The sequence below is a fragment of the Passer montanus genome, unplaced genomic scaffold, assembly GCF_014805655.1.
Source record: "Passer montanus isolate IOZ18808 unplaced genomic scaffold, ASM1480565v1 scaffold19, whole genome shotgun sequence".
NCBI classification, from domain to species: Eukaryota; Metazoa; Chordata; class Aves; order Passeriformes; family Passeridae; genus Passer; species Passer montanus.
Window position 1 is genome coordinate 12,532,577 of NW_024366480.1, and position 18,525 is coordinate 12,551,101.

An 18,525-nucleotide genomic window follows, 5' to 3' on the forward strand; every position below is an offset into this window, starting at 1 on the left:
TCTTGTTCCAATCCCCGTGCCATGGGCAGAGACACCACCCACTAGACCAGGTCACTCAGGATCCCATCCAACCCAGACTTGAGTGCTTCCAGAGGTGGCACAGCTGTAAATTCTCTGGGCAACCTCCAGTGCCTCACCACCCTTGGAGTCAATTCTGCTTAGCATCTAATTTAACCCTGCCTTCTTTCAATTTAAAAACACTGCCCTTGTCCTTTCACTATCTGCCCATATAAAAATCCCTCTCCTTCCTTCTTTCTCGGTGAGACCTTTGCGGAGCCTTCTCCAGGCTAAACATCCCCAGCCCTCTGAGCCTGCCTTCACATGAGAGGTGCTTCAACCAATGGATCATCTCCATGGCCTGTATAGCATCTCCTGGACCCACAGCAACAGATTCACATCTTTCTTGTGCTGAGAAAGTTGTGTCCTTTTTTGCTGCTTTCAAACTGTGGGGTTCGTGCTTTTTCTCAGAAGAAACACTATTATATTATTTGAATTTGTGCATTCGTTTATTCTTGTTAATCAAGTTTATATAGGACTACCAAATTAGAAAGATATTACTGATGTGTCTCATCACCTGAACTGTTCAAAGCACTGCATGAATTTGATCCCTTCACAAATATTAATCTGCATTGGGGTTCTCCTGAGCACCCATTCACTCAGTTAAAAATTTGTGTTTGCATGCTGATGTTTATTCCTGAGGGCTCATCTCCCCTAGTGAGCATGTTTAAACAACTGAAGTACTCTTACAATGAAACATTCAAATTCAAGCCTTTATTATTATGCAATCTGGGATTATTTTTTTATCATTAGACTTCCTTTTGAACTGGGTGGTTGACACTCCCTGTTCCAAATTCCTGTTCCATGAGCTAGTTGTTTGGAAATACTGGCTAGGAAGACAAAAACTGTGGCTTCTTTTTTTTTTTTTTTAATCTGGAGAAAGTGGTTTTTTTCTACAAGTATTTGGGGTTAAACTGTAACCTGCAGGCAGTACACAGAAATAGGGTAAAGATCAAAAGGAAAAGGAGAACATAACTTGGAGGACTGATGCACTGGAAACACTGAGCCTGATTTGAAGTGCTTTGGCTGTCTGAGGATTCTTGTGCATGACTTAACTAGTTTCTGGATTAAACCTTGCATATGCCCTAGGAGAGGAATGTGTACCTGCTTCAGCAGCATGTGCTCTCTGGAAAAAAACTGTGTTTGTTGTGTCAGACTGAGGGTTCTTTTACTATTCAGAGCAAGAGATTTCTGATTAACTCAATATCTAAACAATTTTAATGATTCACGAGACTACTTTGACTTGACTCTCCAGTCAGATCAGTTTCCGTGCAGAACTTCACTCCTTGATCTATGTCCAAGAACATATTTATCAGGGAATATATACAGCCCTTTAAATTCACTTCCTTATGTGAATTAAACTCGCTTTCCTAGTTCGAAAGTTCCCTGCGTGTGAAGTGAGGATTTCTCCAAATTCTTCACGTGTCCTGTGGTGCTGTCGCGCTCTCCCCCGGGGTGCTGCCGGGCAGTCCGTGCCGCAGGAGAGCTGGAGGAAAACGCCGCATGGATGTGCTCTCCCCGCGCCGACGGAACGCTCAGGCTCCCCGGGCTGCGCAAGGAGAGCGCCAGCGTTTTGACCATTTTCTTGGGAAGGACTCGTTTTGTTTCTCGGGCAGCTTAGCATTCAAAATACCATGGCCACTTGAAGAGCCGCGGGTGCTTCAGGCTGCCCTGACACGGGTTGCCAGGCACCTGAAGAAGAGCTGCTGCCCCGAAAGGCTCTCCTTGCCGGGCCAGCTCCGGCACCGAGAGCAGCTGCCTCCGACCGCGGCCCCGGCATTGTTTGTGTGTCCTTTCCGCAGAGCAGCGGCGGGAGCTTACATCATCTCCAGTAATGAAGTGCCTGGGGTTCTTTTATGACTTGCACACTCTGCTTCTCTGGAGCTGTACAGTGTGTGCTGCGTGACTCCAGGAAACCGAGGATTTGTTTTGACTTGCTAAAAGAACGTTTTGCTATTTCTCTTTACAATTTCACCATGTGACTTGTCAATTCTCTCCCCCTCTTAAGAATAACTTCAGATTTAATTAGCTGAGTGCAAACATCTTTCATTGCGGTGTGGATTATACTCCTCATTGAGTACATTTACCAACAGAACGAAAGACAACTTAATCAGGCAATTCTGTATTTGTACTGCAGTGTCCAGAGAGCATGGTAGCTGTCAATAGCCAGTTGCTATTGACTTTGTTTCTGGTGCAGGATGCCCAGTGATGTGGGGACCCGTCTTGTTAAAGCTTGGTCTTTGGTTCTGATGCTCTCTTTCCTACCTAAGACACCTTTTCAAGTGTGTTTCATTGTCATTGCCTTCTCTGCTATGTAAGAAAAATGATACTTATGTGCCATGCTGGGATGTACTGCAGGTGCTGGCAGGTCCCCAGAAGTTCCCCAGTACCTTTCCTAGCATATTTCAAATGGTACAATTTATACTTTGCTGAATTGCAAAGTAACCTTGCTCATGAACCTCTATTAGATAAGTTTGGCAGCAGCTTTCCTAAGCGTTACCTGGATATGTGTGTGTGTATGCTTTGAATTCCTCTGTGCTGGATTTCAGCTTGCATTTCCACAACACAGAGAACGTTCTCCTGAACCACCCAGAGTATTTCTGGGGTATCCTGATTCAAGCAGCAACTTCCACAATTCTCCATGAGTCCTGCACTACATGACTGTGCTGCAGCAACAGCAGCTGGTTTACCTGCTGTCACAACAAATTGTGTGTGTGTGTGTGTGTGTGTGTGTGTGTGTGTGTGTGTGTGTGTGTGTGTGTGTGTGTGTTTTGAATTCCTCCGTGCTGGATTTCAGCTTGCATTTCCACAACACAGAGAACGTTCTCCTGAACCACCCAGAGTATTTCTGGGGTATCCTGATCTCTGTGCTGGATTTCAGCTTGCATTTCCACAACTCAGAGAACATTCTCCTGACCATGAACCACCCGGAGTGTTTCTGGGGTATCCTGACTCAAGCAGCAACTTCCACAATTCTCCATGAGTCCTGCACTACATGACTGTGCTGCAGCAACAGCAGCTGGTTTACCTGCTGTCACAACAAATGCTTTTTTGACAGAACCAAAACCAGCACAACATTTATAATCCCCTTTGTAAAACTGTCATCCTTTCTGTTAGTTCCAGGTATTGACCTTGTCATGAGCACTTTATAAAACACCTTTAACTCTATTAACTATTCACTTCCCCAGAGTTAAAATTTGACAAGTCCATTTTTAGCCATCTCTTCTCTCAGAGATGCTGTGGTTTCAGTTTGATTCTTCAGAAGTGAATCATAGTTTCAAAACCCTCACTACCTGAAACACTCTTTTTTTCCATTAGTATTCAACATGTTTAACATGGGTTCAGACATGTTATCAGAAACTTATACTAGAATCCTTTAAAAAAATCCTGTGATTTCATGCCCTGGAAACACCTTTCACACTGTAACTATTCCTACAGCTATGGGGAGATATGAGGCATATGGATGTGAGCTAGTCAAATTAATACCATAATGGCTTCTGGCTCGACAAGCAGATACAGTGCAAACAGAGAGCAGAACAGCTGTAGTAGAGTTACCTTTTATGTGGGTGGCACAGACGTCTGCCAGTTAAAATGATCTGATGAATCATTTCTTGCCATATGATTACTGTTAATAAGAATTTATGTTAACAAGTTTGTGTCTGAACTTTGCACAGGTTCATGCCTGCATTTTATTTTGTTAAAAAATAGAGCATATCATCGTTGTTTTTTGTTCTTAATGGACTTTCTTTCCTCCCTTGAAAGCATTCCAGGACTTCAGTAATGCAGAGCTGCCAACTAACCCTTAAAGGAAGATGTTTTAATCTCCATGTAGTGCTTTCTGTATGTAATTCTGTATATACAGAACAATAGTTTTAACCTGGGAACATAAAGCTAAGCTTATAACTCCACATAGCAACACTTACAAAGAGAGCGTGCCCTTCAAAATATGAACTTTTATTAAAATCTTTGTTACTGCAAACATTTATACTTACACTTTACCCCTGACTGGCAGGTTTTAGCCATTGACTACATTACACTAACTCCCTGTGTGTAAAATCAAGCAATTTTTTTTTCCAGAACTGATGTTATATTTATGGTGAGAAATTAGACATGGCAAAATGTTCTTTTAAATATGTCCTCAATAACTTGCAGAGCATTTCAAAGTATTTGAGAAGTCTGTGCAACAAGTGAGACATTTTATAGAGAGAAATACACAGGTCCAAGCATGGTGAGTGTTAACAAACTTTGATAAAGGATGATTTGAGAACCTCACTCTCATCAGAAAAATGTGGTTTGAAACTCTGCATTTAGTAGGACAGGGTAGAGAGACAGAAAAACTGCTTGAAGTACAGTTTAGCTGGGATGAGTGTTTGGAGACTTATCATCCTTGTGAATCTTATTTGGGAGCCATAAGCAGAACATATGTTTTGGTGGAAGGTCTTGTTCAATTAGTAGAAAATATATTGAGGAAAACAATCCTAAAAAGACTAAGGAGGAACTTGCCAAATAGATACTTTCTCTCCCAATTTGCCCTACTAGCAATTCTGCCACTCATATAGGAGGAATAGAAGGCACTGATAAGAAAGGCATTACTATGGCACTTAGACTGACTTTTGGGGGCTCTCTGGCTAACAGCCTCCTCCTCACCTCTGCTCTGCCCATGCTTATTGATGTTTTGAGATCACATTTGCACACTTTCTCCATATTTTCAGCATCAATAAAACAAAGAACTCTGCTATGTTTTTTCCAGTGTCATCCTGCATTACCACCTACAAGAAGACACCGCCTCCGGTCCCACCAAGAACTACCACCAAGCCCTTTATTTCCATCACAGCCCAGAGCAGCACGGAGTCTGCCCAGGATGCGTACATGGATGGGCATGGACAGAGGGGCGATATCATCAGCCAGTCTGGACTTAGCAACTCCACGGAAAGCCTGGACAGTATGAAGGCACTGACAGCTGCTATTGAGGCTGCCAATGCGCAGATCCATGGCCCTGCAAGCCAACATGTAGGGAACAATACTGCCACTGTCACCACCACCACAACCATTGCCACTGTTGCAGTAGAAGATAGGAAGAAGGACCACTTCAAGAAAAACAGATGCTTATCTATTGGAATACAGGTACAGTACATGACATGGATTATATGCTTGCCATTGTTTTGGATTCCTGCGTCTGTTTTACTGCTCATTATACAATGTTTTGTATATTTTTCTTCTTGTCCTGACAGGTACCTATGTAGAACTTGCACCAGCATAATCATTCTGCATGGTACTAATGATGTTTTCCTAATTTATCATAAATATACATCAGATGCAAAGATTTGTTTGAGTCTCTGAGCTGCTTGTTATTCAGCTCTGTTAAATTACACACATGAGCACTAATCTATGAATCATAACACAGCGGGGGTCAGAAAGGCATGAATTAAATCATTGAAAGGGAATGTGTAAAACAATGATTTACATTACACTATCACCAAAAAAATATTTTCATCCAGCTTCACTGAATTAATTGTTGCTGCTTATTCATGCATTTCATAATGACTGGTAGCCACTTGAATGAGGCAGCATTGTTCATATCTCAGCCTCAAGAACAGAAGAAAAGTTCCTTCTGATTTGCCCTTGTTAAAGAAAATTACATTTTGTTACCTCTAGTGGAATGAAAGAAGAAAACTAACCCTGCCGGAATTCATTCAGATTTACAGAAAGGACAAGAGTAAATAAACTACTCTTGTTGTCTACTTTCTTAATTTGTCTTTCCCACCCCCTACTCCCCCTGCAAAAAAAGATCTGCATAGAGCTCCCAACTATATGTTTGCAGGATTAGCTTTTGTAACAAAGTGCTTGAACTTAAAATCAACTGAGAATCAACACAAGTTTTGACAGGAGATGAATCTCGAGCAAATAGAATAGCAATCCACAGCTTATCAGCCTTACAGGAAGACACAATTTTTTTTCTTGCAGAAGGTGGTTGTAAGCACAGCACTGTGTGCCTGGACAGGCTTATCTGATTAGTAAACTCTAAGAATTTACCATGAAATCTCTACATCAGCCTGATGAGAGAGATGAGAGGTGCTGTACTGAAGTAACGCATCCCAGGGGTAGCTGCTGGAGAAGCTGTGACTTTTCTCTCAATTCTTCTTGGAAAGACAATAATAACTATTGTCTGTGGGTTCAATTCACTGCCTTTGTTGTAGACTTTTACTGCTTCACAGCTGTTTGTTTTGGGTATATTCTGAAAGAAGGGCTGATGTTCAGTGTTAAACACAGGAGAGAGATTCAGGTGGGACAGGGATAGAGAAAAACTCCTCTGTAATATATTCTCATTCCCAGCCAAGCCTAAAATGCCATTATATTATTGTAATCCCTTATTTCACCAATCCAAGAAACCAAGATTCTTAGCAAAAATCCTGCAAAGCAACGGGTACAAGAAAATAATTTCCATGTTTGCAGAAGCCAAAATGAACAATGGTAATGTGAATCACAGTTCTTGAGAGACCATCTCCCTGCTACCTCTTCTTAAGGTAGTATTGCAAGTATCAAATGCTGCTTTTGAAAGGTATAGAGGCCTCAGTTTCCTGAAATCTGAGGAAAACAGTGCTCCATATGCTCTTCAAGCTTTTGACAATCTCCCTCTTAAACTTTGAAGTTTACCGATGACCAGTAAAATCACATTAAATAATCATGACATCTGGGGATGGTACGTGAGAGTCTGCCGAGGCAGGCTTTGTGAACAAACCAATGAAGATGTGGTACAAACCACCTGAAGCTGGGATGACATGAAGTGAAACCTTCAGCAGTGATGCAGCCTTACAGGATTCCTGCCTGTGCGCGGTGCCACCCTCACAGCTGTGCACATCAATGAGCTTTTTAAAGTCAGACAGGCTTCACAGATAAAAGAAACCTTTTCACTAGTCTGCTGTCTGATCCATTTTGCAGCATCGTTGCACAAGCAGTCATGCTGGTGCAGCTGAAGGGGTGGTGTGGGAGTAGAAATACCTTAAGATAGGTGTTGATGCCAGAAATTACTTTTCTTACAAACAACTAAAGGAGGTAGGTATGCTGTCAGTCCTCTGACTGGCAGCAGAGTCAGTCTCTCTTCACTGAGTAAAGGGAGCCTAGTTCAGGCTTAGTTTGAACTCAGACCAAGTATACACCTTGATGGTACTTCAACCCATCTTTGTAGAGCAGGACAAGCTGCAACAGCCACAAGTATATTCTTGGTTTTTCTTCCTCCTCTGCCAAATAAGGCTAGTGTGCACTTCTGGTGAACCTCCATGTGTGTCCTCTACACTCCTCAGTCGCTCTTAGGACATTGCAAGCCTTTGCTGTAAATCTGCTGAGCAAACAAGCAAAGTCAAGCAAAGAAAAGCCCTTCCATCAAAAGGTTGCTTCACTCTGTCAGTTATGGGATTTAAGGTGTATTTAACTCCCCAGAAGCCCCAGTGTCAAGGAAGCACTTCACCTCACAGAACGGCTTCTGTAACTCCCACCCCTCACTGAGCACTTTTCCTGCCCAGGTTGGTCAAGTGGTTCTCAACAAGAAGTTGCTGGAACAGCCACTACAGCTGGATATTTTGCACACCCATGGCCAGATTGAGGCTACAGGTCACTTCACGACACTGCTACGGCCCAAAAATTCTGTCTGCTGGAAAATGTTTTTCTTGTATGCTACCCATTCGGAATTAACAACTACACCGACTGGATCCAGAATATTGTGATTTTGTTCAAAGACACATCTGTGGTTAAATTTTAACTTTATGCATTAGTACAAATCTCCTTATGGAGCTGGAGCTGGAGATGTGGCATTAAGTTCCAGCCTGTGCTCCTGAGGACCACCTGTTTGCAAGATGAAGCAATAAAGAAAATGCATCTAAGACTCATGTCTGCTGTCTTAAAATCTTTTCTCTGCAGTGCTCTGATTTGAGGCAGTAACATTTAAACAAAATAAACACCTGATTTTGATATGAGTTCACATACACATGCACATACAGATAGAAGGTAAAATCAAATGGTGAGGCACAAAACCTGGAGTTTCAGCTGCTCAGAGATGTGCTCTGACAAATGTGAACACCCAGCCTCTATAAAATACCAGATAAAATCCATCTGCATGCTGCAGGCTGAATATTGTCTTACCAGAAATGCTTTATAGATTAAGAATAATGAATATTCAGCAATAACATCAGAAAAGAGCACACCACAGAGAAACTGACTAAATGAAGGAACTCATGGTACAAGCCCTGTGTGCAGACACTCAGTAGTAAAGGTGCATAGAAACTGCAAGTAGCCAGCTGATACCTCTGCTAAAATACATTCTAATGACCTGTCATGTTTTGGGGTTTTTTTAAGGTTGATGGTGCTGAAGAATCCACCATACCAGGTGATAATAAAGCAACCAGTAAGTTCCAGTCCATAGGAGTTCAAGTAGAGGAGGAGAAGTGGTGAGTAAAAGTTAATACTGTTTTTCTAAAGTAAATAATTATGCCACAACTAATTTTTAAGAGCCCTAGTTCCTGCACACATGACCACATAAACCTGCTTCCTGGATGAATTGTTAGATCACCCGGCTGAGAAGCTGAGTCTTATAATTGTTATAGCTCTTGTTTTTCAGAGAAGATTTTTCAGGACCAGTGAGAAAAATGGAAGAGAAGTGCCACATATATTGAGGTCTCATATACTTTTAATAATCTCTTTTTCCCCAGAAAAGCTGCCTAAACAGTGGACAGTGTTGCAGCTGGAGTATTAGTATTGGGATGGCTGCAGCAGCATAGAACTGATGAGGGAAAGTTCACCTTGTTTTTCAGCAGAATAATTTCAGCCACATGTAGCAGTGCAATGGCAGAGCCAAAACTGAAAGCTTTTTCTCAGGTATCTCACCCAGACATCTCTGCATTACAATTGCTCCCTTGCCAAAAAATTGCTGAGAAAGCAAGCCTGTAAAACTCTGTTCTCCCTACATTCTGCAGTATATCCTAAGTTAGTAAACAAATATTCTCCAAGGAAAAAAAATTCAAAAGAGAAAATAAACTATAGCAGCTGTCTTAAAGCTGTTTCTTTTCTGGTGACAAATGTACAGGTACATTGCAGGGCAGCATAACTGTGCATAACACTTGGGACACATAAACTTTTTGAGTGCATGGCCACAACTGCAAATCTTATTTCCTTCCCAAAGTAGCTTTCCTTCAGTGGCTGAAGAAAAGCCAGACTCTCCCCTTGCCTTTGAGTGTGCAGGCCTGCCCAGTGTTGCTCTGACTCCAAGCACCCACACAAGTTTGCTTCTCTTTTCTCAGGCCACCTGGGCACGGTGTGGCTTTTGGATGTTGGAGCCAAACTTGATAACTCTCAGTACCCTCCTGTGTCACAGGCAAAGCCCCGGTGCAGTATGACTTGTCAGTGAGGGAAGTTATCCTTGTAATTTCTCCAGAAAAAACATGGGTGCAGCAAATCTGAGCTGATAAAATTCAGGCCCTTTCCCCTTCTCTGGCCTGCTAACTGCAGGAGCCAGTGGAGATGTCCATTTTCACACCATTTTTTTCCTACATCTGCTAAAAATATTAAAAAATAGCAGGTGTATCTACACTATTTTCAATTCAACCAAATCTCCCTGTAAAGCAGCAGAGCATTTTCCTGTGGTTTTAAAAGGCTGAAGTGATTTCAGCAAAAAGAAATGTGATTTTGCAATGACCCTGCTAGGCTGTTACCAAGTTCCTCATTAACCTGCTAAAACATCTCTTGCTGGCAGACATTTCTTTATGTGTTAGACCTTAGCCCCATTTACCCTCAACTCCTCCAGCACTAGATAAATGAGCACATTAGAATGGATGCTGAAGGACCATTTCACTTCAGCCTGGGCACAAAGGAAATAAATACCCCAAAAGCCCAACCCTCCCCCTCCCCGCAAAGAAAGAAAGAAAGAAATGGCTGTTTGTAAATACCTTACTTCCAAAGTCTTCTTTCTACGGCAGTTTTTATTGCTCCAGAGAAAAAGGTAAGATTTGCCTGTGAGAGTCTGCCCTGAGAAAGCAATATTTCTGCATTACTTACTGACAGCAGTGTTTGGGGGTTTCCTTACTGATAAAGTTGAGGTTGCTGCTGTGTGGAGCAGACGGGGAAAGCAGCAATCTATCATGGACTTTCAGAAGTGAACTGGCTGATAAAGGACAGCCCCTAATCCTTAGAAAATGAGTGCACTCAAGACACAAAGGGCTTATCATCACAGCTGGGCATTCATACTCTTTTTTTTTTTTCCATAACACAGCAGAACACAATGTATTGATTATCTGTTACAGGAATAGAATTGTAAATACAGTACATTCTTCACCGTCCCTGCTCCATAACATCTGCAAAGCCTAAGAAAAGCCCATTTTAGCTCAATCTTTGAAAAATTAATGTTTTTTAAAATATTCCAGAAATACTAAATGTATGTAAAATGAGAAGAATGACACAGCAGGAAGGATAAATACAGTAAATTGATCATGTTTCCTTGACAGTCTAAGCTATTAATTACACTGTTACAAAACAATAAGGCTCTTTGCCTAATGCATCAAAAGCCTACCACAACTTTCAGTCTTCTTCATGGCTTCCTGCTCTTTCCTTCCCCTTTCCTTCACCTCATAGGATTGTGATCCTCACACTAGGCAGTCTTACCTCCTCATGTCCTTTTAAATATTCCTTCTTCTGTGTTTGGACCAGGTAAGCAAAATGCTTTGCCTCCATTTCTTGGTCTAACTAATTCAAAAACGAGCATCTTCACAGGACAGCTCTCTCTCCTCAGTCTTCCATCTCACCTCAGACCTTTCATTGGCTCTTCACTTTCTCATGGGCCTCCTGCCAAGACAAATGCCTCAGTCCTCCTCCTCCTTCTCTTGTACTGCTCGAAGGATAAATGTGCTTCCTGCTACCTGACCACATTACGACTGGATCCATTGCTGCTGTTTATCTTATCCTCAGTTTTTATGCTGGTTCTCAATAATATTTTTCATACCCATTCCCTAACTGCAGCTCTGTGATTTCTAGCATTTATAGAGTAACTCTGTCCAGTCATTCTCTTGGAGAGAAAAGGCATTTCTTTCAACCTCATGATCTTGCTGCTGTTAATCTTTTATCTCTCACCTGACCTTCCACATGATGCTGACAAAACCCTAACCAAAATGTTCTTCCCTTTTTCCTTCCAGGGCAGTTTTGAAAAGTGTATCTAATGAAACTCATTCATGCAATCTCAGGACACTTCAATTTCTGTCCATTTCTGTTTGTCCTTTCTTTCTACATGTAACTTCTTCATGACCTCAAGGGACCACCCTCCTCACTTACAGAAGATAATTGAGTTGTTAAAAGTCAACCAGTTCTACTGAAGCAGAAAAAAAAAAGAAATAATTTATTCTGGCAAAAACAATTAGCATACATTCTTCTTGAACAAGGGGTTTTCAGTTCTATAGCTCTGTAATCAGTTTTAGTCTCTCTTGCAATTTATCTTGCCTGCCCCAAGATCTCTTCCTATTACATTCTCACCTCCAAAATGGTCTCGCTCATTGTTCTAGATGTACCACCAGCTGGTAATTGTACCTGATGTGCCATCACAAGAATTTTTGAATACTGAAACAATGGTAGTTTCTGGAGGAAGAGCACTGCCATAGCAGACTGCAGTAGACAGATGATCATTCTCCCTCTTCTCTGGTTTCTGGGGCACCAAGGAAGGTCCCCTCATATCTTGATGTACAAAAGTGTGTCTTACCACAAGATACACAAAGTACATCCTACCACAGCACACGTCTTGATATGGTATGAAGTGGAATAATTTGAAATAGCAATATGGTAGCATAAAGCAAACAATCAAACAAAAACCCTGTGCTGTCTCCTCCAGGAAAAAAAATCCTCACATCTTTGGATTTTGTTACTATATAAATTCATATTTTTCTGTTTTCCTGTAGGTTTTTGGGTTTGGTTACTTACTGTCCAACAAAAAACACTCAGGTTTTGTGTTCTTCCCTAACTCTAACTCAAACTTTTCAACACTGTACTCTTTAGACCTTTCAAGTCTGTATTTTGGGTAAGCTAAGCAGTAAGTACATGATATGACATTTGGGGGATGTCCTGTGCAGGGCTAAGAGCTGGACTTGATGATCCTTTCGGATCCCTTAAAACTAAGAATATTCTGTGATTCTGTGAACTGCTTGCATGGCTTTTCTCAGCAGCATTTTCTGGCTATCTATGTTCTCCATAGTGGAAGCCATTCCAGTGAGAAATTCTGAAGGTTTAGGTTTCCCATCCCTGGAAACATTCAAGGTCAGGCTGAACAGGACTTGGAGCAACCTAATCCAGTTGAAGATGTCCCTGCTCATTGCAGGGAGGTTGGACTAGATGATCTTTAAATGTCCTTTGCAACCCACACTCATTCCTCTGGCCAGTCCCATCCTGTGGGACTCATTCCCCACATCACCTCCCAACCTGTGCATGCATTCCTGGAGGAGGAACTCCTGCTCTGGTCCACAAAAGGCAAAGCAGGCCCTGGTTCTGACAAGGCCAATTTCCTTCTCTGGCCACAGCTCCCTGTGAACCGAGGGTTGCTTACAGCCCTGGTGGCTCCCAGCCAGCTAGTGGGCTGCTGCAAGCCTGGCCTTGGCAGAGCTGGCCATGAATTTCTGATCACACCCTGCTGGCTGGCAAGAGCCTTCCTGCACCAGACCAAGCCCTGGAGGGAGGCTGGGCGCTCCAGCCAGCATCTCTGCTCTGCAATGAAAAGGCCAAAAGTTGGGAAAAAACAAATAAACCAACTAGCTTAAAACAATGTGATGAACAAAGATGAGCAGCTGCAAGGAATAGGGTTGGAGCAGGAATATTGTTCCTGCCATTGGAAACATGGTACCCTATCTGCTAACTCCTTCTGCAGTTTGTTTTGTTCTGCTGACAGCAGCTGCAGCCTTAGCAGAGAAGCCTACCACCAAGGAGGAGGACAGTCAGTGGGTAAAGTAAGGCTGAGTTTAACCTAAATACCTGTGAGATTGACCATGCATCAGTTGGTTTGAAATTCAGATATTTTCTGGAGTTTTGGGTTTGAAGTTTTTTTTTAAGGAAAGAATTGCTAAGTTGAATTGCAAACATGTTTTGCAAAAGAAAGCCAAAGACTTGGAAGCTGAGAGTTGAATGCCAACATGTTGTTGTTCAAAACACATCATTCTGTTGTTCTCCATACTGGTTTATCCAGTCTGAGGTTTCATGGCTTTCTGCACCCTAGGCCAGATATCTGCTGCAGTTCTCTGAAGATGTAATTATTACACCTGGTGCCTGCAGGGCACAACTGAGTACAAAAGGGCCAAGCCTGGAAGCAGAAGAAGAAGCAAACCTCTACTTCAGACCTTTTCCCTTTTTTTTTAGGTAAACTTGTGAATGTTTTATATGGTAGAAGTAGCAAAAACTTTATCATTAGCTTCAACAGCTCTCCTCTAGTATGGGGTTTTAATCAGGAGCAAAGCAAAAAAGGCTCATGTGGGACACAAATGGTACTTTGTAAGAGTAAAACATCCTGGAAGTGAGTGAGGAAGCTGTGTCAGAGACTAAAATTACCATCTATTAGACATTTTACACAGATGAGTTGGAGGCAGGGAGATAGTAAGTGCCTTCCTACATTTCCATTTTATTCAAAATACATTTCCTTGGAAGTATTTTTTTTAATTTTGAACTGATGCTATATTCTATTGCCAAGTTGTTTTTCTTTTGAAGACAGATAAGTTACATAATCCAGTGCCAAGAAACTGTCATGCAAACCTGTAGCATACTATTATATGGATAAAACAAAGGCAAAAAAAGTAGGTCATCCTATTTCATTTGTTAAGCAGAGTCTGGGTTTGGTGGTACTAGCTCATACTGAACCCAGCAAGAGCACACTCCTGAAAGACTTGAAATGTAGAGCCTCCAGCAATACGTCCTCCTGTCAAGCAGACTTTGATGCTTTCACATTTGGTTTTTGGCATACACTGAAAAGCCAGGGTGTTAACTGAAAACACAAGTGGTCATCTGAAACAGAAGAGTGTCAGAGTCTAGGGCACTGAAGAAAGCAGAAGGTGGCTGTGACATGGAGGCAGGGACATGGAGAAGAGCATGCCTGGGCTAAGGCATTTGCTCTTCTCACCAGTGCTATGGAAGGTGTAGAAAAGTACACTGTGTACTAATGTCTTGGCTCTCAGTGAACCCTGACTAAATGACTAAAAAGAAATCCTCAGTCAGCATGTGCCTGTGTGGGCACACACGTCTGTGTGTGTGTTTGTGCGTCTGTTTGTATGTTTCCGTGCAGATATGGGAATTGTCAGGTTGGTGGTCAAATTAAAGCAATTTCTAAAAAAACTAACATGGATTGGACCAATAGATTTTCACTGTAATGTAAGCCTAATGCTAGTGTCTTTCTAATCACTAATACTAGTATGACAGCTTTTCTCTGCCAGGGGCTCATAGCAGATACTTAGGAAAAGTATAAAGGAGAGTGTGTAAAGTATAAAGTCTGTGAACTAAGCACTACTTCTCCCAGTAGACATTCCCAATTTAGTATTCTGTTGTTCAGGGACTTCCTAAGCCAAATATGAGATGTGTAATGGCTCTTCCTGTGAATTTGATCAAGTTCTCTTTACCTTTGCTTTTTCCAGGATTCTGGAGCAATTTAATCACACGTTGTGTGAAGAAGTACTTCCTTTCATTAGATGTAGATCTTTAGACCTCTAAGCCTTGCAACTGGCTGCCTTCCTCCCCACAGTTATTGCACTCAGAGAAATGGTGAACCATCCCCTAGTCAGAATTTCATAGATCTCTCATAGTCCTCCTCAGCCATCTGTTTTCTAAACCTTTTCTCCTATGGAAGAGATTCCACCTCCCCAGTGACCCTTGTCCTCCCTTTCTAACTTTTTCTGCTGTATCAGTCCATAACAAAATGCTTTTCTCTGCTTTCCAAAGGATAAATACTACCAAGATGAAGAATCTGCACACTTTATTTTTCAGTTTGCTGGTGCATATCACGCACAACTACAGTGGCACAACCATGACTTTGTATCATTTAACATCTGTTATGAAAGAACTGCAAGCATCAGGCACTATGTTAAAATGCTTGTGATTATTAAAAAAATATGTACACAAGGTATTACTAAAGTTTTCCTGGGACTGGTATGGCTGAGATGTTAATTTGAGCCTTCTTCTGCAGAGGAAGAAGGCTCAAATTAACATCATGGGCTTTTTATTTTTTTATTGGAAGACCTTTCTCAACTCCAGTTTTGCTTTGCTCTACTCCGCTCAAAGCCCCAGATCAACAGCCATTCATTTCCTCTATCAGCAGGACCAATTACAATCCTCCTTGAAGTCTACTACAATCCTCCTGAGCTATCTGGATGCACCAGGTATATAGGAGATTAAATTCCACCTCAGCATCCTTCCATCTGCTCCCTCACCAGCTGCAGACTAAACATACTTGATGAAATTTTGCTGTTGGTTGTACTTGTCTAATTGGCTATTGCTCTTCAGTGGAAGGTGGAATATAAATGAAAGGAAGTGAAATGGTGCCCAGCATCCAGTTCCTCCATCTCTTCAGCATTTTCACTGCTGCTTGAGCGCAAACTAAAAACAGAACTGGCAATGGCAAAACAGCCAAAATATCACAGGGTAGTGGGTCCTAACACTAGTTTCAAGTGTAGATGTGAGATTGAGAACAAATTGGAGACTAACTACTGGCTGCATGAGCGCACAGGCATCCTGGATTTGTAAGAAGAAGAGATGGGAATCTGTCCCTATTCAGTTCAAAACTGTTAATCTTGAGCCCTAAATATTACTGATTTAAGGGACATCTATGGTTACTTTCTGGTTCTACCTTCTTTTTCATCATGGGGCAAGACAGCAGTCTGCCTCACTCATTTTCCACTCATACCCTCCACAATTCACTGCTGATCGAATGGGCTCTCATTACCACCTCTTGCAACAACATTGCTCGTGTTTCACTCCTTATACTTCTCTGTGCTCCTCCTCTGTCAGCCTTCTCAGCCAGATGCCTCAGACTGCAGAATATGAAGTGCTGTTTACATAAAGAAAACCCACTCCTACCCAAACCCCCAAACCTCCTCTCTCCCCTGCTCGTGCCTTTCCCCTCAGATGCCCCAACACAGGGGAACTCTGCAAGGTGGGAGGGAGCTGCCTACAGGAGATCATCATAACGAGGGTAACACAGACAGGCAGAGCACTAGCTTTGGTGAAAAAGAGGTCATTTTGAAACTGAAGTTTGAATGTGAAAAATAGAATGTCTGGACACTGGCAATGGGCACTAAAATTGTGAGAGACGGCAGATATATAATTATGAAGAGTAATTATGAAGAAACAATAAAATATTTATCTGAGTTAAAAGTACTTTTTTTGTATAAATGGAATATATAATATTACATACATAGTAGACTCATTGGTATTAGTATCTTACTGATTTCACATGTATGATTTTTAAATGTGCCTTGTGAGTTTGGATGTGTAACTTCAAAGGGGTGTAAGTTTTAATAATTGAAAGATAAAACATTTCTGAAAATTGGGCCCCTTTAACTTTTCATCAATCAGTAACCTAAAATCCTGAGCTACTGGCACTGTTAGCTCTCTTTTGGGCTGGCCTCTGGCTTTGTTAAATCACATAACAATTAGAGGTCCTTGTCTCAATAAACAGTGAGTTTGCATGGAAAAAGAGAGATGCTTGTTTGTTTGTTTGCAATGAGAAAAAAAGCTCATGCTGATCATTTCATGAAAAAAAACACCTGAGTGTAGCACTGAGAGGCGTGACTGCCAGTGTTAGGAAGAGTGGCAGAATCTTAGTTAAGTCCTTCCATACCAAATTACCTAGAAAAAACTTTCTAAACATTTTCTGTTTGTGCTCTCCAAAGCTTTCGCAGGTTTACACGGTCTAATAGTGTAACAGCAGCTGTGCAAGCAGACCTGGATTTCCATGAGAACTTTGAAATAATCGACCCTCAAGAGGACAATACGTGTTCTGGACAAATATCAAGACAGTTTTCCCGAGATGCAAGCACCTCTACCGTTAGCATACAAGGGTCAGGAAACCATTACCATGCATGTGCAGTGGATGATGACTTTGAGACAGATTTTGATCCATCAATTTTACCTCCTCCTGACCCATGGATTGACTCTATTACTGAAGATACTCTGGAAGCTGTTCAAAGGTCAGTGTGCCCACGAGATGGCCACTGGTTTCTGAAGCTACTTCAGGCAGAGAGAGATCGTATGGAGGGTTGGTGCCAACAGATGGAGAGAGAAGAACGTGAAAACAACTTACCTGAGGACAGTAAGTAACCACACACAATAACATTGCAACTGCAAAGATGTGTTTAATATAGGTCAAATTCACTCCAGTGAATTCTTACTTAGCTAAGGAAGCTATGGCTGTGATTCTCAAAAGGACTGTACGTATGTATATCATAATCCTTATTAAAGCTGACAGGGAATGCAAATGCTCAGCACTTCTGAAACTCTGGTGGTATCAGTTTTTGGGATTGCATAGTTCAACAGATAATTAGGAGAGTGTGGTTAGGGATCTTGTAGTATTAATGTTTCTTAACTCTTCTGTTTGAAATCACTTCTCATAACTTTAGAATATAATTTAACAGATTGTAGTTTCTTTTAATTAAATTCATATTTCAGTTGCCTTTTCATATGGTGATTAGCATAAGAGTATTTAGATGTTTCTCCCTACTGAAAGAGATTGCAGTTATGCTTCCAAATTGTCCTCTCCCTCTCTCTCTCTCTTTCTCTCTCCAGCCTCCCTACATCTCCCCTGTAGTTCTCATTTGCTTGACTATCCCAATAAAACAAGTTCTTCATATCGTGTGATAAAAAACCACACACATGCAAACTACATCTCAGTTGTCACCACTGTCAGCAATATTAACCTACCTGTAAGGTAACAGGACTGTCTAGTAAACCTCCTTACTCAGAAGGGTTGAGAGTTGAGTAGTTCACATCTTATTTGTTCACTCTAATTAGGGCACAAGGGCTGAGCATGTGTTTTCCAGTCCAGAATTTTTTCTCCCAGTAAAAATAGAAGGTTTTTTTTTCCATTTATTTCTCTTACAAGGAACAGTACTATTGCTGGCTGTCAACTTTAGACAGAGGTAAATCTGTGAACATGCTCCTTGCAAATAAAGCTGTTTCAACTTTTAGAAGTGAGCTTCTGGGAAATACTAAGCTGCTTACAGAGAATTCAGTTTTTTGTAATTTAGACATGCCTAAGCATATATTCCAGGATATAAAAGTAATATTTTACCAACTCCCAAATTAGCTTCTACCAAAGCAAGGACTATTACTTCAGCTCCAGAATTGCTTCTTAAATTTTTTAACCTTTCCTCTCAAGAAGAGAGATGTTTGAATTCTTCTGAAATGTAAAGTTTTTGATTTATTAAAGAAATTAACACTGGAAAAAAATCTTAGAAATGCACAAGCTGTTTCTGC

At 41.4% G+C, this 18,525-nt stretch overlaps 1 protein-coding gene and 1 long non-coding RNA gene across 6 annotated transcripts in view; one reads left to right on the plus strand and one right to left on the minus strand.

Annotated features, from left to right (window-relative positions):
* LOC120500785 overlaps nt 1–11,031 on the minus strand; it is a 32,586-nt gene extending 21,555 nt beyond the window's left edge. Inside the window, exons 1-2 of the long non-coding RNA XR_005627171.1 lie at nt 10,705–11,031; nt 9,993–10,071 (exon numbers count right to left, since the gene is read on the minus strand). This is a non-coding gene — a long non-coding RNA (uncharacterized LOC120500785). The remainder of the gene's footprint in view (nt 1–9,992; nt 10,072–10,704) is intronic.
* Nucleotides 1–18,525, plus strand: part of DLGAP1 (DLG associated protein 1) — a 252,400-nt gene that overhangs the window by 216,963 nt on the left and 16,912 nt on the right. For all 5 annotated transcript variants that reach the window (XM_039706190.1, XM_039706192.1, XM_039706191.1 and 2 more), the window contains 3 exons: nt 4,808–5,181; nt 8,407–8,498; nt 16,944–17,362. In XM_039706190.1, the coding sequence (XP_039562124.1) occupies nt 4,808–5,181; nt 8,407–8,498; nt 16,944–17,362 (885 nt within the window). The remainder of the gene's footprint in view (nt 1–4,807; nt 5,182–8,406; nt 8,499–16,943; nt 17,363–18,525) is intronic.